General features: G+C 41.9%; 1 protein-coding gene across 4 annotated transcripts in view; it reads right to left on the bottom strand.

Moving 5' to 3' along the window:
* Window positions 1-1,590: 1,590 nt before the first annotated feature.
* The window catches only part of ect2 (epithelial cell transforming 2), a 32,772-nt gene continuing 7,814 nt past the window's right edge, over window positions 1,591-26,548 (bottom strand). For 2 of the 4 annotated variants that reach the window (XM_024421680.2, XM_024421681.2), the window contains 18 exons: window positions 26,146-26,276; window positions 25,848-25,963; window positions 25,402-25,464; window positions 24,968-25,193; window positions 23,897-24,021; window positions 22,725-22,844; window positions 22,435-22,503; window positions 22,244-22,354; window positions 21,955-22,051; window positions 20,957-21,038; window positions 20,741-20,819; window positions 13,806-13,925; window positions 12,558-12,696; window positions 9,164-9,318; window positions 8,301-8,408; window positions 8,015-8,155; window positions 7,017-7,385; window positions 2,498-2,586 (listed from right to left, as the gene is read on the bottom strand). In XM_024421680.2, the coding sequence (XP_024277448.1) occupies window positions 7,041-7,385; window positions 8,015-8,155; window positions 8,301-8,408; window positions 9,164-9,318; window positions 12,558-12,696; window positions 13,806-13,925; window positions 20,741-20,819; window positions 20,957-21,038; window positions 21,955-22,051; window positions 22,244-22,354; window positions 22,435-22,503; window positions 22,725-22,844; window positions 23,897-24,021; window positions 24,968-25,193; window positions 25,402-25,464; window positions 25,848-25,963; window positions 26,146-26,276 (2,227 nt within the window). In that variant the 3' untranslated portion in view covers window positions 2,498-2,586; window positions 7,017-7,040. Of the gene's footprint in view, window positions 2,587-7,016; window positions 7,386-8,014; window positions 8,156-8,300; window positions 8,409-9,163; window positions 9,319-12,557; window positions 12,697-13,805; window positions 13,926-20,740; window positions 20,820-20,956; window positions 21,039-21,954; window positions 22,052-22,243; window positions 22,355-22,434; window positions 22,504-22,724; window positions 22,845-23,896; window positions 24,022-24,967; window positions 25,194-25,401; window positions 25,465-25,847; window positions 25,964-26,145; window positions 26,277-26,548 lie in introns of all 4 variants that reach the window. The other 2 variants (XM_024421682.2, XM_024421683.2) reach the window with 1 other exon arrangement.

The raw sequence follows: 26,548 nt of genomic DNA, 5'->3' as shown, positions 1-26,548 counted from the left end.
GTTTGCACACACTGCAGCAGGGATTTTGGCCCACTCCTCCATACAGACCTTCTCCAGATCCTTCAGGTTTCGGGGCTGTCGCTGGGCAATACGGACTTTCAGCTCCCTCCAAAGATTTTTTGGGGTTCAGGTCTGGAGACTGGCTAGGCCACTCCAGGACCTTGAGATGCTTCTTAGTTGCCCTGGCTGTGTGTTTTGGGTCGTTGTCATGCTGGGAGACCCAGCCACGACTCATCTTCAATGCTCTTACTGAGGGAAGGAGGTTGTTGGCCAAGATCTCGCGATACATGGCCCCATCCATCCTCCCCTCAATACGGTGCAGTCGTCCTGTCCCCTTGCAGAAAAGCATCCCCAAAGAAGGATGTTTCCACCTACATGCTTCACGGTTGGGATGGTGTTCTTGGGGTTGTACTCATCCTTCTTCCTCCAAACACAGCGAGTGGAGTTTAGACCAAAAAGCTCTATTTTTGTCTCATCAGACATGACCATCTCCCATTCCTCCTCTGGATCATCCAGATGGTCATTGGCAAACTTCAGACAGGCCTGGACATGCGCTGGTTTGAGCAGAGGGACATTGTGTGCACTGCAGGATTTTTTCTTCCATTTTCTAATAATTGCGCCAACAGTTGTTGCCTTCTCACCAAGCTGCTTGCATATTGTCCTGTAGCCCATCAAAGCCTTGTGCAGGTCTACAATTTTATCCCTGATGTCCTTACACAGCTCTGCAGGATTTTAATCCATGACGGCGTAGTGTGTTACTAATGGTTTTCTTTGAGACTGTGGTCCCAGCTCTCTTCAGGTCATTGACCAGGTCCCGCCGTGTAGTTCTGGGATGATCCCTCACCTTCCTCATGATCATTGATGCCCCACGAGGTGAGATCTTGCATGGAGCCCCAGACCGAGGGTGATTGACCGTCATCTTGAACTTCTTCCATTTTCTAATAATTGCACCAACAGTTGCCTTCTCACCAAGCTGCTTGCCTATTGTCCTGTAGCCCATCTCAGCCTTGAGCAGGTCTACAATTTTATCCCTGCTGTCCTTACAGCCCTCTGGTCTTGGTCATTGTGGAGAGGTTGGGGTCTGTTTGATTGAGTGTGTGGACAGGTGTCTTTTATACAGGTAACGAGTTCAAACAGGTGCAGTTAAAACAGGTTGAGTGGAGAACATGAGGGCTTCTTATAGAAAAACTAACAGGTCTGTGAGAGCAGGAATTCTTACTGGTTGGTAGGTTAAATATTCAAATATTTATGTCATGCAATAAAATGCAAATTAATTACTTAAAAATCAGTGAGATTTTCTGGATTTTTGTTTTAGATTCCGTCTCTCACAGTTGAAGTGATAAAAAATTACAGACCTCTACATGCTTTGTAAGTAGGAAAACTTGCAAAATTGGCAGTGTATCAAATACTTGTTCTCCCCACTGAACAAGGTTCAGATTTTCACATCCCTCCAAGTATTAAAGGAGGATAATAACCAAGGACATAATGAATGAGAAAGTGAACTGAATAGGTAGATGGGTGAAGTGCAGATACACATTTTTGTTTAAAAATAATGTAAAACCTCCCCCAAAAAACATCCCAAACACATAATTCAATTCAAGGGATTTTATTAAAATAATTAAATTCCAAACCATAAGTGACTGTATAATAATAGCCACTATTCAATACAGATGAATGGGGATGAGGGGTGCTTATTTATTTTTTAATTCATCTGTTGACAAAAGTAGTTAACACCCTATAACTGAAAAAAAAAAACTAGAAATAAAGTTGGATCATGTACATGTGTAAGTGCGTTGGATACAGATACATTGGAAGATGATACAGTACCAATAATGACAGACAAACAGGATAGAGGCACAATTACACATTAATAGCAAGAGAGAAATACTTTTTATAGACTATTTATAAAATGATTATGAAGAATAAATATGTACTGCAGCATCATTCCCAGTCCCTTCTGAACAAAAACAACCACTTGACAACAAAATAAATCACCTAAAAACTACAGCAAACAGACAGACTTACAGCTTGTGTTTGCTTTTGTTCCACTATTCCTGATCATTTGTATAAAAAGTAAAAACATTTCAAGAGCTTTATAAAAGCTGGAAACTATAGTAAGTGAAACCAACAGGCTTGTTCCCATAAAACAAAGATATAGTTTCATTGGTTAATCATTCAGTGAATTATATACCTCTACGACAAAACTATATAAAATGTCAGTGAATATCTTCTCTATATATGTGGCTATTTATTACATATGTCAACATGTCTACCACATGAAGCCAACTTGTAACATTGCAAGTAAACACTAAATACAAGGGTATACACATCCTTCATTTTCCAAGTCGGACAATATCTGCCTGAACTTGTGTTAATTAAAAGAAACTTACAGAACATGCCAATCAGCAGTACCATTGCAGAAAGGTGAGCTAATTGAATTACAGTGAGGGGTGCACGGTGCAGAAGAGCGTGCTGGGTTTATCCCCTCTGAGTCAATCAGAACAGGTGGGTTGTGGAGCGACTGAACGTGTGGTACTTCCTCTCAAACATGGATGGCAGGTTGACCATGGAGGGAGAGTGCATCGCCTGGAGGGAACAGAACAGTGACATCGATTAAATTAGGAAATTGATTGTGTTCCAAAACAGAAATGACCCCTGGAGTGTTAGTTTAAAGACAATGAGTTACTTGAGTGTTTACTTAAGTTCTTCTATACGAGGGCTTTTTGATCACAAGTATCCGCTGGGACTTCTGGAGGACAGTTTAAAAGCCTCGACACGAAGAGGGATTGTCATGTGGGCCGCAGAAGCAATCTTGTGGGAAGTGCTTAGTGAAGGATACAAGGTCGTTTTATATGCACCAGTCTCATTTAATTACTTTTACATTCAGCCTTCCCAGCCAAATGTTGGCATTGAACTAATAGAGCAACGCCAATAGAATATTACTGTTCTCTGCCCAACTTGCAAAACAAGCATTTAAACCATTCACAACATTTTGTCATGTTGTAAAGATGCTGTTCTCTCTCTGCTCATTACTGTGGATGAATCAGATATATTGAAAAGGAACCTTGAGTACTTATATGTTACCGCAGCAACTTGAACATGAAAGGTGCTGCATAAAGCAGGGTGTTTTCTGGGGAAGCACAGAGTCTGTCTGGTTAAAATGCATACATATGACTCTTATTTAAGAGTCTGCCCTATGGAGACACGAGTGTTAAAAGGTAGGAGCGTAAACAGGTACGTGTCATGTATACTCCTTCAGTAAGGCTGCTGCTGGCTAATGCCTGGGTGAAAGGAAAGGCCAGCCTGAATAGCAACCCAATTTATGCACCAGCACCTTATTGCATGCTTGTTGCTATAACCACCACACAATTTCACTTCAACAGGGCCTAGTCATGTTAATGAGATTTGAGGTGACATTATGGTTTAATTTGAGGACCTGGGATCAATAGCGGTGAAAAAGCAATAACCAGACCATACAAGACAGACATGAAGTCAGTGCCAGGGTTTCACAAATGCCCAGTGATGGATTGCCAAAAGGTCTGGAGCCTCCATCCAAACACTCAAGCATCATGCGGCACACAGATGTTGGCTTTATTGTATTAAATTAGTGGGAGAATGATTAAATAACTGTCATCACAACATTTACTGCTTTGGAGGACATATATCATAACCAAATCATCCGCTGCCGTGACTGCTGTAAAAATACATCCCTCCTTATTCCAAAACTGATTGAGGGGGTTTATGTAAAAGCTTGAGTGAGCGTCTGCCCGGTGCTTCAGGCGGATGTTAGCGGAACTGAGTGAGTGAGGTGTGCAAGCAGATAAGTAACAGCCCACAGAGAGCAGGGGAGTGAGTGCCACCCAGGACTCTAAAGGCCGCATGTGCAACCTGGAGTTTTATTTGAGAACCATTGCGGCAAAAAAAATCCAATACAAAACAATATTTAGCAGCAATACTTCGCTACACTGCTCAAACAAGACCGGCTGAACAAAAAAGAAATAACGAACCTAGATAATTGTTATGATTATTAGGCTTTGCTTTACTGCAGCTTCTGAGTGCCAGTCCTCTCCCTCCAGCGGCTGCTTGCTTCCAGTTCCCAGGCCAGACACAAGCCCCGCCCCGTCACTCAAGCAGGCAGCAGTTTCTCCAGAGCTGTTTATTTTTTCAGCATGCTGTCAATTTATGCACTCAATATATTCTTAAAAAACAAGAGCAATGCTGCTTCCGAGGCTGCTTCTAAATATGGTCCACATGTTCTCTCTATTAGACTACTAGTTCGTGTATATTGCGCTCTGCAAAGCGCAAGTTAATCTAAGAAAGCTGGCATGAGCCTAAAATTATGCTAATCTCTAATGTTTATCGCTAGCTGGATAGCTAAATGCCATTTAGCAAAATGTACTCGCTAGGGCAAAGCAAACGTTAGCTCTAATACAGGTTGCTACCAGTATTGGTCTAGATCAGCATGTTTGTACAATGGCATGTTCTGAATCAGATGGTCTACTTTAAAACATTTGTCCAAATGTAATGTCTATTGAAATGTGATTATAGTCCCCTGGGAAACACTGACCAACACTTTGGTTCCTAACCCATATCTGGCTTTTTCATTTGATGTCATGCCAAACACCAACCATAGAATTCAAATAATAATTAGATTTCTATGATTCCAACAATTCACCCAAGTGTTTTGATCTATATCGCAAGTCAAATCGCTATATTTGGTCGATTTTTTGTTGTTGTTACCCATATCATTCAGCCCTACTAACAACCTGGTAACTTCTCCAGTATATCCAAACATTTGGTGGCACAGAAGGAAAGGAAAAGTGATGTCTTCAGGGGGTGTGCTTCAAAAGTAAGCGAGATGCATATAGGTCCAATGTAGCTTAGGTACCAGTCTCTTTAGCAAACAATTTACTCCCTGTACTCCATGTCATGTGCCAAAGAGACTGGCCTTTCTGCCATCTACAATTTACTGCCATCTATTATTAAATGAGATCAAGGAGAACAGAAGATTTTTATCCTGATTCAATACCCTCACAGCTATCCTCAAATCAAAACGATTATGCAAATATTGATACTCTATCACCTCTTTTCCTCTCCACAGAACACATTGGTATATTGTTGCTAAGCAACAGTTTGTTTGTATAACAAAACATGAGGAATAACTGATGTGTTGTTCAATCCCGACCTACGGTTCCCAATGGTCCCACGAAATGGGAAAGTGGGAAATGTGGTGACTGAGCAAACGTGGGAGAAGGGCCTTGGTGTAAGCTACACCTAGCTACTGCATGTGTGGAAAACATTTCAGAGGTAAAACATTACATTTGTTTAGTATAGTCAGTTTAACACCACTCACAACTTGTAGCTGTATAGTCTGTTAGTCTTGGTTAGCTTTATGTTCCAGTCGGTAGCCAACTAGAACCCACTCACATGGCTGCTAGCACCATCATGAAAAGGGGCATGAGGAAAGCACGACAACAGAAGTTGTGAGAATGCAATGTTGAAAATAAATATTTAGTTATGTGGTACTTTCTTAAATGTTAAAATAAAATAAGCTAAAGAGACTGGTACTCAGACTAGGCCCAATGTAGGCTCTCATTTTGGTGTGCCTTTTTATTAGTCTTTTTAAACTTTTTATGGCTGCAGGGGCAGTATTGAGTAGCTTGGATGAAAAGGTGCCCATTGTAAACGGCCAGCTCCTCAGTCTCAGTTGCTAATATATGCATATTATTAGTATTGGCTAGAAAACACTAAAGTTTCTAAAACTGTTTGAATTATGTCTGAGTATAACATAACTCATATTGCAGACAAAAACCTGAGAAATTCAACTTCCTGTTTGGATTTTTTCTGGGAGTGGCAGATTTTCAACCAAGCTCTCATTGAAATTACAGTGAGATATGGATGAGTTTTCACTTCCTATGCCTTCCACTAGATGTCAACAGTCAATAGAACTTTGTCTGATTACTCTAATGTGAAGGGGGGTCGAATGAGACAGGAAATAGTCACCGCTGCCACGTGTTGACCATGCTTTCACTATGCGTGTTCACAGGGGAAGGATCTGCGTTCCACCGGTCATCTGAAGTCATTCTAATTCTCCGGTTGGAATGTTATTCAAGATATATGTAAACATTCTAAAGATTGATTCAGTACATCATTTGGCATGTTTCTACTGACTGTTACGGAACTTTTGGACATTTCGTCACGTTATAGTGGAAGCGCTTTGTGACTTTGGAATTGTTTACCAAACTCGCTAACCAAAGTAGCTAATTGGGCATAAATAACGGACATTTTCGAACAAATCAAGCCTTTATTGTGGACCTGGGATTCCTAGGACTGCATTCTGATAAAGTTCATCAAAGTTAAGGAAACATTTATCATGTATTTTCTGGTTTCTGTTGACTCCAACATGGCGGCTAATTTGGCTACTGTTCTGAGTTCCGTCTCAGATTATTGCATAGGTTGCTTTTTCCATAAACTATTTTTAAAATCTGACACAGCGGTTGCATTAAGGAGAGGCATATGTATAATTCCATGTGTATAACTTGTTAATACAAGTTGTGATTCAAGGTGATTCAAGGTTAATGATTCCCTACACTATTCAGTGGTTGTTTTCTAACAAACTGAAATTGAGTTTACAGTGTAGAATTTTAGCAACCAGGAAATGACAGAGCGATTTCCATTAGATAACACAGCCAAAGTCAGAACAGCTTTCACATTTTGACAACAGATGTTGCTCCAGCGGCAGAAATCAATAGTGGAATATCACAGCCAATCACAACACTGGCGGGTAAGTAATACTGTGAAACACTATCACTGCAGATATATTATGGATGTTTTCTTAATCTACAATGCAGAAATCCTGTGTAGCACCTTTAAGTTAAGAGCACCAGTGCAACCAATATTTGTATTTATTTTGAGCCCTGGTGCCAGCACAGTCCAGGAATGAGGAGTTAGTCAGTGAGACAGCCACCACCAAAGCACCTATCCCAGTGAGTTAAAGCCAGCGTAGTGATGCTCACATCAGCCTGAGGTCAGTCAGCCGCCTATAGGAGGGTCTCTTTGCGGGGGCTCAGGCAGCCTGCCTTGCAGGGGTCAGAGTAGGGGACCTGCAGGTACCTGCAAGCCCCAGGGGGAATCCTCCCTTTGGACGGGATCCTCAAGGAAGGGGGGCTGGTAGAGTAAGGAGGCATGGTGTGGGTGGTTTGGGGTCTAGGTGGGGTCTCCTCAGGGCAGGGTAGACTAGGGGCGGGATCAGGGGTGTGAATACAGACGGGAACACAGAGGCGGGGACAGGGGGCGTTGTCCAGGGAGTTCGAGCGCTGCACCATGGCAGCAGCAGAGTTCTTGGTGGAACCACTGAGGTTGAATGTGGAGGTAGAGCGAGCCATCTACACAGTCACAAATCAGAGCATGGGGGGGGTGTCAGAGTTTTGGGGGAGAGAACTCACAGGACAGACTACGTATCCCACCACTGCACCAAGGTGCACTTAAAATCCCTTTTTAATAGCAAAGTTGGAGCGCAGTAACTTCCTTCAAATATTTAGTGTTGTATGATTAATCTTTACCGTTTTAGTAAAAGGAAAGAAATATCAAGAAAAAGGGTAATCAAAGGTTTTTAAAAATTAAGACTGACATCACTGACGCAGTTAGAAGAACAGGAAATAAATGTCTAAAAGTTCAAAACAGGCATGTGAAAACGGCAGCCATTGTCAAAATAAAATGGCTTGCACTGGAGGAACAGCAATTTCACCATTAGACATAAACTCCTAATGTGTAACCCATTTACCATCATGCTTTGGAGAGCACTGCAAATGGATCTTCAGAGGGAAACAAGGCAAGTGGTGCAATTAGACAGCCCATGTCAAAATGGTAAATTACGTATGTTTCCTCTGCCATAGCCCTGTTAACCTCCTTCTGACTTGTAATATGCCCCTTTAGCCTCTTGACTTGGTTAGACAAGCCTTGTTCAAGGCCTGGACTTGGAAGTAGAAGGGTGGGGATGGATGGATGAACTTACAGACAGGGTGGCACTGCTGCCCACACGGCTCATGTTCTCGGAGCTAGGGCCAGGGCTCTTGTCATCTGGGGTGCTGTTGGCCATGAAGGCTCTCTGGATCACCCGTTTGGGTGTTTTGGTGAAGGAAAAGGCTCTCGTTACCTGGGGTGTAAACACAGTCACACAAACACTTAAAACCTGACTCAAAATAGCTCTTTCTAACATGCAGCTGTGAACATGTCTAATATCCAGCAAAGGCCTGTGTGGAATACAGTAGTGAGACGGGCTAATTCGGAGCTCATTTTACCTTCTTTGAAGTCTTTTTGATGACTCTAGAGGCTTTACTCAGTGTGCTGTCCATATCCTTTGTGCTCACTTGGACAGAGTCAGGCTCAGTGCACTGAATTAGATCTTGCTGTTTAAAATAGAAACAAATATAAATATCCAGCCCATTCTGCAACGCTGTCAAAATGCAAAGTGAGAAGCAGTTGTCCGTTTTTGCAAGCAGCTAGAGCTCTTTGGTATTCAGGGTGCGGGGAGAGCCAGTGAATCAATTAAGATAGCAAGTACAGGTGGTAGTAGAGGTTTACATCGCCACCTAGTGGACACCTCAATCAAAGCTGGAACAGCCCGGGCACACCGCCGAAGCTTATTACGCCCGTTTTTAATTATGATGGTAAACATACGTCTGTCTGTAGCAGCCAATTACTAGCTAGCTTCCTCAATCAATCCCTAATACTACATCAGTGAAAAGACCTATGGAGGAGAGAAACCAACCCATCTATGTCTGAAGTGTTAAAGTTCAAATACGATTCCACTTCTAATTACATTAATCCATCTTCCAGTTTAACCACAGAGGACAATCTAATAGAATTAAAATGACCAAAAAGGACTCTTGCGCATTATAATTTGAAAGTGTGATAAAAGTGGCCTAAATAATTAAATAATAGCATTTGTGTCCTCTTCAACCTCCAGAGTCCAGACACTGTTCTACATGAGGACACCAGACCAGTGAGGGAGGCCTTGGTCCCTCCGGCCAGTCTGTCTGTGTTAGTGAGAGGACGAGCAGACAGGCAGCATGTGTTGCAGCTTGTGTTCTCAGGAGCCCTCCCACCCAGCCCCGTCTGGCCTATAGCGACTCAGTGGACCACTGTCTCTCGCATCTCTCACCGCGTCAGCCTTGCAGATGGTATTGGCCACCTGGCGACAGAGCATCTTCAGCCAGGTTGACTTCATTGTGTCCTCAGTGGTCAGCTGGAAGCTGAAGAGAAGATTCTCCTGCTCCGTGGGCGGGCGCACCACCAGGGCAAAGGCATTATGGCAATCTGAGAAAGGGAGAGCGGGGGGTAGGGAGAAAGATTTGAGCTTTTGGGTTGGTTGACTTGATGTATAAAATAGTCTAGCTGCCCAAACATTTCTTCCATTTCTCTTTAAGACACGTAGAGGGGCATCTCTGTATGTATCAACATTATGGCTGGCACAATTATTGTATAACCACCAACGGTTATGGAATAACAGTCATAACCGGGTTATTTTGTGTGTAACGAAAAGGTGACTTAAGACGAGACGGCTGGGCATTTGTGCGGTCAAATCCATTTCTGCAGTAACGTGGACTCTTAACGTGATGAAATTTTGTTGGTTCTTGCTGAAACAAGCAGTGTCCCGCCCCCCCCACGAATCAAATTGGAACCTCTAGCCCTTGCAATTTGACTGGTAAACTCATTGGTACACTCACAAATGCTGCCTGGTATTGTGATGCAATAATTTCCATGGTAATGTAGAATGTTCACACAAATTATGTTAGCAATGTGGCTCACGCAATCAAATGTGTTTTTTTGTAATGTCTGTTGAGTTGACTCAAATCACAGCACATATTGATAGGTACACCTCCTATGCTTTTCTTACACTCGCAATGGCTACCAGTCCACCCATTACGACATCATTGACTTGAACCGGGACGCCAATTCTATTGATTCATTTCTATGGCAGCACATTCAGAGAGGAGAAAATGTGCTTCTTGAAAAAAATGTGCATTTTGGCACTCGAACAGTTATAACTGTGACCAGTCTTTTGGCTGACCAATATTAACAAAAACTCCATGACTGTCATAGTCCTAATCAACATACACTGCTTATAGCTAATACAGTGCATACTGACGGTGAAATTAAACCTAGCAGCTCTATTACAATGCCAAACATGAACTGCTAGTGGGAGAGAGGAGAAATGTTTACTTGATTATGTCTGGGCTGTCATATCAGACAACTACTGTTGACTCCCAACATTAGGCTATCCAGTATGCTTATGAATGAGATTTCACATGACCAAAAGTATACAGGGGGAGACTAGGACAGAATTAGCAATAAACATGCTCAGAGAACACCGAATTCACCCGAAAGAATCACACAAACCAGCACGGTCCTGTTGCTTAATAATAACGTTCACCCACGTATAAGCTGGGGGGGGTTCTAATAAGCTATATAGAAAAGTTCACACTAAGGATCACTTAGCTACTTCCTTTAGAATTGAGAGACATATATCTATCTATCTATCTATCTATCTATCTATCTATCTATCTATCTATCTATCTATCTATCTATCTATCTATCTATCTATAGCCATCCACACACATTCAAAAGTTTGGGGTCACTTAGAAAAGTCCTTGACAAAGAGTTAGCTTTTCTTTAAACCATTAAAATATCAAATTGATCAGAAATACAGTGTAGATATTGTTAATGTTGTAAATGACTATTGTAGCTGGAAACGGCTGATTTTTTTATGGAATATCTACATGGCCAGAAAAAAGTAACTTTCTGAAACTCGTCAGTCTATTCTTGTTCTGGGAAATGAAAGCTATTCCATGCGAGAAATTGCCATGAAACTGAACATCTCGTACAATGCTGTGTACTACTCCCTTCACAGAACAGTGCAAACTGGTCCTAACCAGAATAGAGAGAGGAGTGGGAAGCCCTGGTGCACAACTGAGCAAGAGGACAAGTACATTAGACTGCCTAGTTTGAGAAACAGATGCTTCAAGTCCTCAACTGGCAGCTTCATTACATAGTACCCATACAAACACATTGAATAACATATTCACTACATGGAACAGACCCCCCCCCCAAAAAAAAAAGATCTAAAGGAAGTTTGTTCTGAAGTGTCTGTCCTATAATCTGAGAGATAAGAAAGATCAGGGACCATTTGCAATGATTTTGACATGTATTTAACCCCTTATTTCTGGCACTTAACAGTCTCCATATACGGTGCAGTCGGAAAGTATTCAGACCCTTTTGTTACGTTACAGCCTTATTCTAAAAATGTATTAAATACCACCCCCCAATCAATCAATATGCACACAATATCCCAAAATGACAACATTTCTGAAAATGTATTATGAAGTACAAAACTGAAATACCTTATGTACATAAGTATTAGACCCTTTGCTCTGAGATTCAAAATTGAGCTCAGGTGCATCCTGTTTCCATTGATCATCCTTGAGATGTTTCTACCACATGTTTCTAAATTCAATTGATTTGACATTATTTGGAATGGCACACCAGTCTATATAAAAAGGTCCCACAGTTGACAGTGCATGTCAGAGCAAAAATTACACCATGTGGTCCAGAGCACTCAGGACGTCAGACTGGGAAAAGGTTCACCTTCCAACAGGACAACTCTAAACACACAGCCAGAGCCCAGACTTGAACATCTCTGGAGACCTGAAAATTGCTGTGCAGCGACATTCCATTCAACCTGACAGAGCTTGAGATGATCTGCAGAGAAAAATGGGGAAAACCTCCCCAATTACAGGTGTGCCAAGCTTGAAGCATCATACCCAAGAAGACTCGAGGCTGAAATCGCTGCCAAAAAGGTGCTTCAACAAAGTAGAGAAAAGTGTCTGAAAACTTACGTAAATGTGATGTTTCAGTTTTGTATTTGTAATAAATTAGCACATTTCTAAAAACCTGTTTTTGCTTTGTCATTATGGGGTACTGCATGCAGAGAGATATAGATTTGTTATGCATTTGCAAACTTTTTTTTTTTTCAACAGTTTTTGCTTTGTCATTATGGGGTAGATAATTTTTTTTTTTTTAAAGGATACATTTTATAATAAGGCTGTAACGTAATGTGGAAAAAATCTGAATACTTTCAGAACACACTGTATACAGTACTTCCATACATTTTTAATACTGATACTGGGGGACCTTCAGATGAGTCTTGTGAGAACTGTGGGCGTCCGAGAGCAAAACAACCAACGTGTACGCGAGTCATCTTTCCATAGAGGGGTCACAATAGTTTGAAGGCCAAACCAGTTTGGACACTTTTGTGAGACGATTTTGTGAGAAGATCGATTTTAGATCTCAGTCTGACAAACACCGCTCTAGCTCTGACCTTTCACCGCAGATCCAAAAAAACATCTATAGCTTAAACTGACTGATTTTTTAGGTTTTGTATTATTATTATTATGCTAATTAGACTTTGCGGGGGTGCGGACATCGTATCAAGGGGGTTAAGCACTGTCTGTTACGTAGTTCCGTAGAGAACATGCCAGGAGCTGGGGTTCACTCACCCTCTGTATCCTGCAGGTCCAAGACCCTCCTGATCTGGGACAGAGGCATGAGGGTGATGTGTTTGAGTTGGGCTGCAGGCCGCGTCTGGCCCAGAGGACTCCTGAATGTGCTGATCACCTTATGTCTCTTCCTGGCAATCTGCAAATACAGACAAAAATTCTGAATCAAAGTGGCTTAGGTGGTGGGTGTGGCAATGGGTGCAGTCGGCCAGTCTGAATTTGAGAAACCTTTAGTCCCCCGTCTTGGCGATGTTGAGAGATTTTTTTAAATGTTAAGGCAATTTCTTGCAATTCTACACATTTCTCCATGAAGTCAAGACACATTTAAAGCTAATTGCACGCTGTTCGTTAAAATGTTTCCATGATTTGTTTTTTACTCAAACATAAAATCAACTACTGAATTCATTGTTTTTAGAATTTAAAAATGTCCCTGTCTAGCTTTTATTTTGGTGATTTTCATAATATAATCTTTGACAAATAACAAAAACTTATCTTTACTACATACTTCATATCTGAAGTATGTGTCCCCTCAGGGGGAGGGGTGATAGAGGTTATGCTGTGACAAATCAATAGGGCCTCTTATACAAGGCAAAAGGTCCCAGTCATTAGCATGCGTTTCAATGCCCGGTGTGGGGGCCGGGGCGGAGGTTTGCATCTGTCCCATGAAGGCAGGGTGATATCTATCGGGCATAGAGGAGTGGAGATCTGAATACAGAGGAGTTAATCAATGAATAATTCAAGAGTGCAGCCCCTGCTCTCCCCATCCTCATTACCAGGCCGCTCTGGCTCTCCTGAATCAGGACGCCTCACCCATTCTGGGTTTGATTGCTCACCCCCATACTAACGTAACACTTCACTAATTAGGAGAGCGATAAGAAACTGTCAGCAACGATATATCGCACATCGATAAATAATTCACTTTTTTCCCCTCCAACAATCTCCATTTAAGCATTTCAAATTCCAAAGATTTCATAATGAGGCGGAGGGTGAGAGAACGACAAGGGGAGTAGCTGGTATGGCAAGATAGTGAAAATGAGTGATGGTGTTAACTTGGAGAGCGTTTGAGGTGTACTGTAAAGTTGTACAATTTAAAGCCATGTCACAATAAGGTGGCATGTGAGAAAGACCAAAGTTCAAATGGTGGGTTTTTTCCCCTTTCAAATATGTTCAGTATTTCATTGAGCCCGTCTGGTATGCCAGATGGGAGGGTTTGCACTTTTGTTATTATTTAATTGATGTGGGCGTTACCTCGAGACAGTCGTTGAAGAGAAAGAGTGTGACATTTTCACCTCGGTCACAGGGTTTGTCTCCCAGGGCGATGGTTTCCACCCTGTGGACCAGGCTGCGGTGGGACGAGAGCAGGTTGGCCTAAAGAGAGAAAAGGAAGGATGAATCACACTCAACTAGAGGTCGACCGATTAATCGGAATGGGCGGTATTTTTGGGCGCCGATTCTGAAAATTTTAGACCTTTCTTTATCTAGGCAAGTCAGTTAAGAACACATTCTTATTTTCAATGACGGCCTAGGAACGGTGGGTTAACTGCCTTGTTCAGGGGCAGAACGACAGATGCTCACCTTGTCAGCTCGGGGGATCCAATCTTGCAACCTTACAGTTAACTAGTCCAACGCTATAACCACCTGCCTCTCTGTGCACTCCACAAGGAGACTGCCTGTTACGCGAATGCAGTAGAAGCCAAGGTAAGTTGCTAGCTAGCATTAAACTTATCTTACAAAAAAACATCATAATCACTAGTTATAACTACACATGGTGGATGATATTACTAGTTTATCTAGCGTGTCCTGCGTTGCATATAAAACGATGCAACGCTGGGGGATGATTTAACAAAAGCGCATTTGAGAAAAAAAAGCACAATCGTTGGACGACTCTACCTAACCATACACACTAATGCCTTTCTTAAAATCATTACACAGAAGTATATATTTTTAAACCTGCATATTTAGCTAAAAGAAATCCAGGTTAGCAGGCAATATTAACCAGGTGAAATTGTCACTTCTCTTGCGTTCATTGCACGCAGAGTGAGGGTATATGCAACAGTTTGGGCAGCCTGGCTCATTGCGAAATAATTTGCCAGAAATTTTACGTAATTATGACATAACATTTAAGGTTGTGCAATGTAAGAGGAATATTTAGACTTATGCCACCCGTTAGATAAAATACCGAACGGATCCATATTTCACTGAAATAATAAACGTTTTGTTTTTGAAATGATAGTTTCCGGATTCAACCATATTAATGACCTAAGGCTCGTATTTCTGTGTGTGATGTTATAATAAAGTCTATGATTTGATAGAGCAGTCTGACTGAGCGATGGTAGGCAGCAGCAGGCTCGTAAGCATTCATTCAAATAGCACTTTAGTGCGTTTTGCCAGCAGCTCTTCGCAAGCACAGCGCTGTTTATGACTTCAAGCCTATCAGCCTAATGGCTGGTGTAACCGATGTGAAATGGCTAGCTAGTTAGCGGGGTGCGCGCTAATAGCGTTTCAAACGTCACTCGCTCTGAAACTTGGAGTAGTTATTCCCCTTGCTCTGCATGGGTAACGCTGCTTCGAGGGTGGCTGTTGTCGTTGTGTTCCTGGTTTGAGCCAGGAACACAACGAGGAGAGGGACGGAAGCTATACTGTTACACTGGCAATACTAAAGTGCCTATAAGAACATCCAATAGTCAAAGCTATAGGAAATACAAATGGTAGAGAGAAATAGTCCTATAAATACTATATTAACTATAACCTAAAACCTCTTACCTTGGAATATTGAAGTCTCATGTTAAAAGGAACCACCAACTTTCATATGTTCTCATGTTCTGAGCAAGGAACTCAAACGTTAGCTTTTTTACAGGGCACATATTGCACTTTTACTTCTCCAACACTTTGTTTTTGCATTATTTAAACCAAATTGAACATGTTTCATTATTTATTTGAGGCTAAATGAATTTTTATTGATTTATTATATTGTTAAAATAAGTGTTCATTGAGTATTGTTGTAATGACAATTACAAATAAAAAATCAAATATATATATTTTTAATCGGCCAATTAAATCGGTATCGGCGTTGAAAAATCATAATCGGTCGACCTCTACACTCAAACAAAGACATCCAACAGCCATTTGTGAATAAATAAATAAACATCACCAGAGATACCTTCATGATTCAATCACAGGCCTCATTTAAAGCTTGAAACCTTAGTGGTGAAACTGCCACATTCGTTTGGGATATTACAACAAAGTTACTGCAGTCAACAAAAACGTATTTTCCCATTGCACGGGCAATAGAGCACAATATGTACTGCAAGCATTTTTTACCATGCTGCCAGCTCCGCAATAGAAACAAAAATGGTGGCACTGTTCCCCGCGACTGCAGATTCCATCTTTAAAGGGCCATAATTGTAATTAAATGGGTCTAAATCTAAAGATTGGATATTCAGTTTTATTCATTTGGATGCTCTGCTTAGGGCTGTGGCGGTCACAAAATTGTCAGCCGGTGATTGTCATACAAATAACTGCTGGTCTCACGGTAATTGACCGTTAATTAACTTACGTTAAGCGCCGTCGGCTTCCACGCATAGCCTTCAATCCACTGAGGCGAACCTTGGGAACATCTACATTTGAAAAATTCTAATAATTTAATATATAGCCTACACCATCACAGTAAATCCATTATTTCTTTAGACAGGTAAAAAAAAAAAAAAGTTAAATCAAAATGTATTTTATATTTGAGATTCTTCAAAATAGCCACTCTTTGTCTTGACAACTTTGCAAACTCTTAGCATTCTCTCAACCAGCTTCAGCTGGAATGCTTTTCCAACAGTCTTGAAGGAGTTCCCACATACGCTGAGCACTTGTTGGCTGCTTTTCCTTCTCTCTGCAGTCCGACTCATCCCAAACCATCTAAATTGGGTTGAGGTCAGTGGATTGTGAAGGCCAGGTCATCTGATGCAGCAGTCCATCACTATGTATGGACTCAGACCGAAGGACAAATTTCCACCGGTCTAATGTCCATTGCTCGTGTTTCTTGGCCCAAGCAAGTCTCTTCTTCTTATTGGTGTCCTTTAGTAGTGGTTTCGTTGCAGCAATTCGACCATGAAGGCCTGATTCACACAGTCTCCGCTGAACTGTTGATGTTGAGATATGTCTGTTACTTGAAATCTGAAGCATTTATGTGGGCTGCAATTTCTGAGGCTGGTAACTCTAATGAACTTATCCTCTGCAGCAGAGGCAAGTCTGGGTCTTCCATTCCTGTGGCGGTGCTCGTGAGAGCCCGTTTCTTCACTGAGCTTGATGGTTTTTTGCGACTACACTTGCAGAAATGTTCAAAGTTCTTGACATTTTCCGTCTTGACTGACCTTCAGGTCTTAAAGTAATGGAGTGTCATTTCTTCGCTTATTTGAGCTGTTCTTGCCATAATAAGGACTTGTTCTTTTACCAAATAAAAGAACAAGTCCTTATACCCCCTAACTTGTCACAACACAAATTATTTTCTCAAACGCATTAAGAAGGAAAGAAATCCCACAAATGAACTTTAGGCGGCACACCTGTTAATTGAAATGAATTCCAGAGGACTACCTCATGAAGCTGGTTGAGAATGCCAAGAGTATGCAAAGCTGTCAAGGCAAAGTGTTGCTATTTGAAATATATTTTGATTTGTTTAACACCTTCTTGGTTACTACATGATTCCATGTCTTATTTCATAGTTTTGATGTCTTCACTATTATTCTACAATGTAGAAAATAGTCAAAATAAAGAAAAACCCTTGAATGAGTTGGTGTTCTAAAACTTTTGACCGGTAGTGTATTCATAGTGTGTGCAAATATTTTTTATAGCTTCCAGTTAATTTCGCTGTTAGTCAGCACCTCCACAATAAATAAATTTTCTCTGGGTGTGCACCAGCTCATGCTTTCTATTAGACAGGTCTAAAGAAACATGATATGAAGAAAATAAAGCCAATTTCAGAAGACAGAATAGCATATTCTGAGTCGTCTTTATGTTAGGCCCTGATCTGGCTATGCCAAATGGCTGTGGACTACACTAGTTTATTTAGCAGGCAAGATTTGCTTTTAATTACTGTGGCATTATTTTAAAGTAAGAACACAATTGAACATAGCTGAATAAAATAAAATTTTCCCCAAGCGATTCCCAAGGAAGTGCGCACATGCGGCTATTCCGTGTTGAGCAGTTAACAAAGTAGGTCCTCCTATATGTTTAATTTAGTTATTCATGCAACTTTAATTGTGGTACAAATGTTAGGCTATAGGTTTTGATTTCTAATACATTCCAAGGATGCATGATGCAAGTAATGATTTTTTAAATGGCATGAAAGGCAAGCACTCTGCTCCGTTTCTTGCACAGGCTGCACACACTTAATCAGTCTCTCATTCACAATTTGACAATGCTATCGCCAATCGCAATTCGATTGCGCAAAGACTGGGTTTATAAGAACATGTTTGACAATGCTCTGTAGGCTACATACAGTGGGGAGAACAAGTTTTTGATACCTGCAAAATCAGCAGTGTTTTCCTACTTACAAAGCATGTAGAGGTCTGTAATTTTTTTATCATAGGTACACTTCAACTGTGAGAGATGGAATCTAAAACAAAAAAACAGAAAATCCCATTGTATGATTTTTAAGTAATTAATTAGCATTTTATTACATTACATAACTATTTGATACATCAGAAAAGCAGAACTTAATATTTGGTACAGAAACCTTTGCTTGCAATTACAGAGCTCATATGTTTCCTGTAGTTCTTGACCATTTTTGCACACACTGCAGCAGGGATTTTGGCCCACTCCTCCATATCCTTCAGGTTTTGGGGCTGTAGCTGGGCAATACAGACTTTCAGCTCCCTCCAAAGATGTTCTATTGGGTTCAGGTCTGGAGACTGGCTAGGCTACTCCAGGACGTTGAGATGCTTCTTACGAAGCTACTCCTTAGTTGCCCTGGCTGTGTGTTTTGGGTCGTTGTCATGCTGGAAGACCCAGCCACGACTCATCTTCAATGCTCTTACTGAGGGAAGGAGGTTGTTGGCCAAGATCTTGCAATACGTGGCCCCATCCATCCTCCCCTCAATACGGTGCAGTCGTCTTGTCCCCTTTGCAGAAAAGCATCCCCAAAGAAGGATGTTTCCACCTACATGCTTCACGGTTGGGATGGTGTTCTTGGGGTTGTACTCATCCTTTTTCCTCCAAACACAGCGAGTGGAGTTTAGACCAAAAAGCTCTATTTTTGTCTCATCAGACCACATGACCTTCTCCCATTCCTCCTCTGGATCATCCAGATGGTCATTGGCAAACTTCAGACAGGCCTGGACATGCGTTGGCTTGAGCAGGGGGACATTGCCAGCACTGCAGGATTTTTTCTTCCATTTTCTAATAATTGCGCCAACAGTTGTTGCCTTCTCACCAAGCTGCTTGCATATTGTCCTGTAGCCCATCCCAGCCTTGTGCAGGTCTACAATTTTATCCCTGATGTCCTTACACAGCTCTCTGGTCTTGGCCATTGTGGAGAGGTTGGAGTCTGTTTGATTGAGTGTGTGGACAGGTGTCTTTTATACAGGTAACGAGTTCAAACAGGTGCAGTTAATACAGGTAATGAGTGGAGAACAGGAGGGCTTCTTAAAGAAAAACGAACAGGTCTGTGAGAGCTGGAATTTTTACTGGTTGGTAGGTGATCAAATACTTATGTCATGCAATAAAATGCAAATTAATTACTTAAAAATCATACAATGTGATTATCTGGATTTTTGTTTTAGATTCCGTCTCTCACGGTTGAAGTGTACCCATGATAAAAATTACAGACCTCTACATGCTTTGTAAGTAGGAAAACCTGCAAAATCAGCAGTGTATCAAATACTTGTTCTCCCCACTGTATATATGGGCTATCCAACTGTGTTCCAGGGGTCTTGGGCCTTTATGCTACGTTTGGAGTTATTTGGCGACTTTAGTTGTGATACAAACCTTATCAAAACACATTGGCCTATGGGCAAGGCTACATGACGCACGCAACTATGATTGGAAAAGTCGCAAAAATGCGCTGTTTCTAGCCTTAGACTGCACACGCTGGGCATCCTTCACAAGTGATAATATTCTCACCCCATCAGACTATTCTCAATTTAATCCAGTCTTTCACAGTATATATATATATATCAATTTATTTTTAGGGTAATTGACCATTTCCATGCACCTGTCGGAACAGGGGCTGGGTAAAAAAAACATCTATATACACTTGAATAGTGAATGGAGGACGCTTTTCATGCCAGCCAGGTAGGCTACTCCGATTGTAATGCAAAGCAAAGAGCTTAATATTAGGAAACAAATATATAGTAGGCCTTGCCTATGGAAAGCTGATGGAATCCTCTTGTTAATAGAGGCCATCAAAACTCAGTTCTCACTCAATTGCATAGCCTGTAAAAATGTAGCGCAAAATGGGCTTATAGGAACACGGATTTCATTCCATGCATCAACCAGCTATGAGGAGCTGGCTCTCACAGCGCAACAGACAATCCTATTCCTCTCAAACGGTGAATGTCAGGGCTCTCATGAAGTGTTTGGTTTGATTTTCGATCTGCATTGATGTCAGAATGTTTAGAGGGACCTGAGTACCGGCCATTAGTGACTTACAGTTAGCAAGTTTGGTAGACTACTAGTGACCATCAGTGGCATCAGAGCTCAAGTTTTGGAGAAGCCTAGTTAACGTGACCCAACGATAACGTGGAATTTGACAGCGGTCATGACTTAATATGTGGCATTAATATAGTCACCCTAACAGCCCTAGCTCTGCTTAACCAAATCCAGATAAGAGCTATCCTCACTGCCCAGAGCCAGAGGTGTACCAATTCACTCCCTCTAGTACCAACTCAAGTCCACTATGATCACCTCAAAACAGGACACCAGAACACAGAAGAATGGCTTGGTTCACATTATACACACAGCGCAACAAAAATTCTATCCAGAATGTAGCTTGAAACATGCACAATAAGCCATGCATTACAAGATAAACATATGCATTGAACAGTGCAAAAAATGCATCCCAGGGAAATTTGAAATATGGGTATCAGCCTGAACGCATAGGGAGAGGCCTGACCGTTAGTGTGTTGAAGGACAGCCATTTACAGATTCAAGGCTCAACAAAGCTTGCCACATTCTAGTGACGAAATACACAAACTTACAGGGCAGCCATCAACTTCATAGACAACATCAAAGATCTGCTTCTGTCCCTCTGTCTTTCTCTTGTCTTCGTTTATATGACTGGGGGATAAAATGCAATCAGTTTAGCCAACTGATACTACAATAATTTTATGTAAATATGAGGGATAATGAATGAAGCTTCAACTTCATTACAATAAAATGCTTCAGGCATTGCTGGAAATGCACAGTTGACTCACGTCATAACTTCCTTGAGTGATTCGATTGCCTTCTCCAAAGTGATTTTGTCAGGGTTGTCATCGGCAGTGTGCTTCTTAATATCTGCAGCATGGATGGGGTCAATGGACAATAACATACATAATTGATAGAATAATGAAAAGTCAACGGCAAACTGATATGACAAGGACAAATTTGTAACAGTGGATAAAGGCGAGGAGCATATTTTTCCTTTATGACACTTCAGTTGCAAATCAAGCACTCTTCATACTAGTGTTGTCACGATAACAGAATTTTGAATTCGATACCAGGTTTAGTATCACGATACTCTATACCAAAACGATGCCACGGCAACAAAAAAAAGAGAGGGGAGAATTTTTGGGTGGAAGGCTAAACTAGTTGCAACATAGATGACTTAAATTTCTCAAAACAATGTGCAACACAGTAAATGTAATGTAGGCCTGCTTACCGGTTATAATTGATCCGTGTTACATTTAAAATGACATCAAATTTCATTCAGCCCTGGTCTCCCGTATGCAGTCACGTCGAATTGTGGAGCACTTTGCTGATACTGTTTCAAAAAAGTGCAGTTGGCGCTAGTTTTTTTAGGAGTTGAAAAATAAATGAGGTTGTGATGGAAAGCTGGTCTTTTTAACAAGGGCCAACAAAAGTGCTTTCAAAGTGTTTCCCGTGTTCCCTTAAAGCTGACTCCCCTTTGCATGCACAAGAAACTAAGCCTAGTACTGCCTTGATAGAATTCAGACAAATTGACAGACACGATCCGCTCAGTCAGTTTACGACATGAGAAACATTTGATAGAAGTAACAGAAATACTACAACTGAACCGTTTTTAATGTTGTAGTATCTAAAAAGTACCACAGTTTCACGATACCGTGCAACACTTCTTCATACTGCAGCTGAGGAGAATGCATTGCAATTAGTACTTCTATCATAGCACATATGCAGCATGTTGCTCAACACGTGGCTGTCAAGTGTGAGCAGTGTGTGTGGTGTAGTCTACCGTTGAGAAGGAGGGCAACGCTTGGCAGTCTCTGCACGGGGCGAATCAGAAGCTCCACCAGCTTCTGCCGCCCACACTCGGGCTTCGACTGATTGATCTGGAGGCAAGAAAACACTAATGTTGAAGGAGAGGAGACCTGACAGATGTCGCAAACTACTCATATAAACATGCTCAGAGTTTCTCAAAGCTTACTTCACATAAAGAGATGAGAAATGAATGATCTTCAACGAGGCATATGGTAACGTCAAAACCCACACGGATGTATACACGAATGTACAGTCTCACATACCTTGAGGAAAGCATGGAAACGTGGCTTCTGCTTCTCACACCTCACTATCGTATCCTTGCTCATCTCAAAGAAGTTGACGAATGGTGGGTAAGCCTTCACCAGGTCTTTAGACTGACAGAGACAAAGGAACAGTCACTATGTCCAAAATGGCTAAATACAACATAGTCACAACAAAGGCTTGTTATACTCACGTATTTGAGAATGATGTCCCCGACACTCTTGTCTTCAGACCAGTCCATAACCAGCACTTCCAGATCGGCCTGTCAAAACAACCCAATAAGCAGAGCCACACAGAGGGCCTTTATATGACTACTGCAGACTGAACCCTTGTTCGGGTCATTAGGGCAACGCACAATTGGCCCAGCGTCCTCCAAGTTTGGCCGGGGTAGGCCGTCATTGTAAATAAGAATTTGTTCTTAACGGACTTGCCTAGTAAAAAATAAATAAAAACTTTTGACATTTCCAGGAGAGAAGTGCTTACCTTTATCCTGGTGTGTACATCATAGATCTCTGGGATGCTGCCAAAGATGGTCTTGATTTCTTCCTGAGCCAAAATGGGTCCTCCAACTTGGTCTTCCTTTTCCAGGGGGAGTTTGAACAACTACAGGAATAGACATTTCAGGTGAGACACAGCCCAGATCCCACTATTCCCTTAACCAATACCCCCCCCCAATACAGATACCATTGACTTATATATGGGTGGAGAAGTCAACCAACTGGCTGTGAAACAAGTGGTTTAGATAAGGCCTCACTATTTCAGACTGAATATTACAACCAGAATGTCATAAAAAACGTAGACACTAAATCTATTTTCAGCATTGGGGAAGAGAAAAATATTTATAGAGTGCAGGTATGTATTAAATATAACAAGCCAACCTCCCTTCCCATCTAATCAAAGACTTAGAAAACACCCAAACAATAGGTCTTTAAATCTAATCAACTACCAGGAATTAATCCCATTAAAATTCCTGTGATCTAGCCAAGCTATATTCAGCTTTCCCTGTAAAAGGTATAAAAAGAGGCTCTAAATGGCTTTTAATTACATTTGTCCTAATAAAAACACATTTTAACGAGCGCCCAACATGTGTGAATCATAATGGAAAATTAGTATTCAAGCCCACTCTTGGCAGATCAGCTTATCGGCGAACTTCAGAAGGCAGTGGACATGAGGGCGACCTGTCAGCAGTCAGTGTTAAAGACCATTTGATGTGAAGATTGCCATCTGTCTCATCTGAGCTTGCATGGTGTAGTGGACATGGGGCAGAGGATATAATACTACTGGTTACTTCATAGGGGTGAGTGAGCACATTATTTTTGGCATAGTGATGTTTGCCTAACCAGAGAGTGAGCGAGGACATTCCATTCTACTGGTATCATAGTAATGCTATAGCAAGCAGAGAGAGATGGAGAGCTGCCAAAGTGGGAGCAATGAGACAAGGAAAGGCCTGAGGCTTGGATCGATGAGCAACAGAGTGAGTGGTGTGAGTGGGAGCCTGCCTTCCTTGCTGACAGTCCTGATGCTCATAATCCTATTCATTTTCTCCCCCACTGGTCACTGGACTCAGGCACCGGTGGGACAGCCTGATAAGGACCCTAGCATCCCCGGTGGTGTTATGTGAACCCATGTCCACAGCAGCAGCAACAACAACAAACCTGCATGACTGTGGTGAGAATATCCACATAGTTGCTCTCTGTCTGGTATAACTCCTTGGAGACCTGCCATCTTGCAGACTGCTTCAGGACAGCAGGTGTAGAGCTCTTCGACGGCCGGGAGTGTTCTGGGAAAGTGAGAGAGAGAGTCAAGAAGTGAATATTGATTGAGACAGTGGAGAAAAACATGTTTTCTTCGACAACACACAATCCAGAACTTCTGTACTTTTTGACTTCCTGTATGTCTCATAGTTGAGGAAATAAGAGTATATTGTCTAACATGCAAAGTGAGAGCTACTCTGTGGAAGCGTTGGGCTTTTGTCTTAGCTAGCGAGAATCGTTTGAGAAGGCAACAAGTGTATTTCATATCATCTTACCCTCAAATCAACTTGGAGCTTTAACAATCTACTATTCTTCCTCTTGTACCTCTGATCAGCAAGACAGCACAAAAAAAAAAAACTTATACAGTTTCTAATATAATGCAAAATCAGATTCCATCACAGTGACAGTTCAACTGAGTGACCTGTCTTCTCCTGGCCTGCGCTAAGATAGAGTGACTCCTGGGACGAGTCCATCCATGAAGCCTCCTCAGTCTCTGTGGCCTGGGCCGGCTGGGGGCATGGGAGGCCCTCTAGTGTGCCGGTCTCCTGCTGAAGGGTAGGGGTGCTAGTGCAGTGGAAGGTCCACTCTTGGTCTGCCCCCCTACTCCTCTCTCTGGCACTCCTCATCCTCCTCTGCCTGCTGGTCTCAGCACATACACTCATACGCCTGCTGCGCTCTACACTGTTCTCTGAAAGACAGGGTGTTCAGTCTCATTGGGGGGGGTTCAAACAGAATAGCAGAGCGTGTTGCTTCTTCCTGCCTCCCTCTGCAACCAGCAGTGACTGTCCCCACAGTCTATGACAGGGCCCTGATTACAACTGACGTGAGACCCTAATTATGCTATAAACCCTGTCTCTTTTTGCCTGCAATAACTTTTAACGAGGACAGAGGGGCTTATTAACAACCGTCAAAGTGTTCCCAGAACTGTGACATGACGTCTGGCTGATTATGAGTGACTATGGCTCCTCTCACCTGCCAGGGCCTTGCAGGTCTCTGGGGTGTTGGAGATGTCCAGCAGAGAACCAATGGACAGGGAGTGCTCAGCAGAAGGCCTCTTGCGGGGGGGAGGGAAGGGGGAGATCTCCGTCTCCTTGGTGAGCTGGGCCAGAGTGTCCCTCAGACGCCTCCTCTTCCGGTTACTGTTTGGTGTGTTGAGGGACAGCAGGGACACAGCCTTCTTCATCACAGGACTGTCCATCTGAGAGTAGGAGAGTAGCAGAAACATGGGCATGACTGATGAAGGTGTATGGAGATAACAAGTTTGACGAAACCCCCACCCCAATAATTTCACCTAGTTTATTAAGCAAATCGTGAGGATGTGTGCGACACAGGTATAGAAAATCAGCAGTGTCCATTCCACCGTAGAGATTTCTGCATATATCTGGACTGACTCAGACAGAACTTACCTTCTCATAGAAGTACATGGACTCCCCTGCTCTGGCATCCATCTGTATGCTCCCCCAGAACCACTTGAACAGTCAAAGAAACAGAAACAGAGTTTTGATACAAGGCAGGGAACACCAGTGTTGACTCTCTCTGTTCAAATTACGTGCCTTGTCGAAAGGAAAATTAAATATTGATCCATCCAAGTCAGTATATCAATACAACTAAACACATTGAATAGAATACTTATTTTACATACGGTTTAGAAAAATAACAATTCTTATTTTCCAAGACTCGACAGTGCCAAGGTATTAGAAAAATGCATTAATTTGAGGATCATAAATGCCTGAATTTTAGGTAGTATGCTTCAGTCAGACAAACTGTTCATATGCTGTTGTTTTTTATGTTTATGTCTGCCTCCCCCCGGTTCAGTGATGTAAGCTGACATCTACCACATTGAAGTGCTCACCTCCTGTTTGACAACATAAAGTCTCTTTGACGGGACGAATGGCAGCTCCTTGACAGAGTTTTCCTCCACCACCATGTGAGTGCACTTCTCATCGCCAACCTCCAAGTAGCTGCCGCCTAGGAGAAACACATTAGGATTAAGGTTTTAGAAACTCCAAAAGGACTCCATAAAAATAAAACACTATTGAAGAGGAACATGTGCATGCAGAGCAGCTTTTGTAAAGACTAGACATAACAAATCAAAGAATTTAAAAAATACTGAAACGGTCTAACGAATCAGCAAGATCTCAGGCCAATACCATGTTTGACTGTCCTTTCCTCCATGTTGGTCTTGTCTTCGTCTGAGAAGCCCAGGAAGCTCAGCGCACAGTCTTGAAAGGGAGGAACTTTGAACTCTGTGCGGAACTCTTCATCTCCAGCATGGAACTTACTGTAGGAACAGGTGGTTGTCAGAACCTATGCATGTACACAGAGTATACAAAACATTAAGAACACCTGCCTTTTCCATGACAGACTGACCAAGTGAATCCATGTGAAAGCTATGATCCCTTATTGATGTTACTTGTTAAATCCACTTTAAAATCAGTGAAGATGAAGGGGAGACGACAGGTTAAATAAGAGTTTTTAAACCTTGAGACAATTGAGGCATGGATTGTGTATGTGTGCCATTCAGAGGGTGAACGGGCAAGACAAAACATGCAA

Source organism: Oncorhynchus tshawytscha, linkage group LG05 (assembly GCF_018296145.1).
Source record: "Oncorhynchus tshawytscha isolate Ot180627B linkage group LG05, Otsh_v2.0, whole genome shotgun sequence".
Classification (NCBI taxonomy): domain Eukaryota; kingdom Metazoa; phylum Chordata; class Actinopteri; order Salmoniformes; family Salmonidae; genus Oncorhynchus; species Oncorhynchus tshawytscha.
The sequence above is the reverse complement of the archived record's forward strand: the minus strand, read 5'-3'. Positions and strand labels throughout refer to the sequence as shown.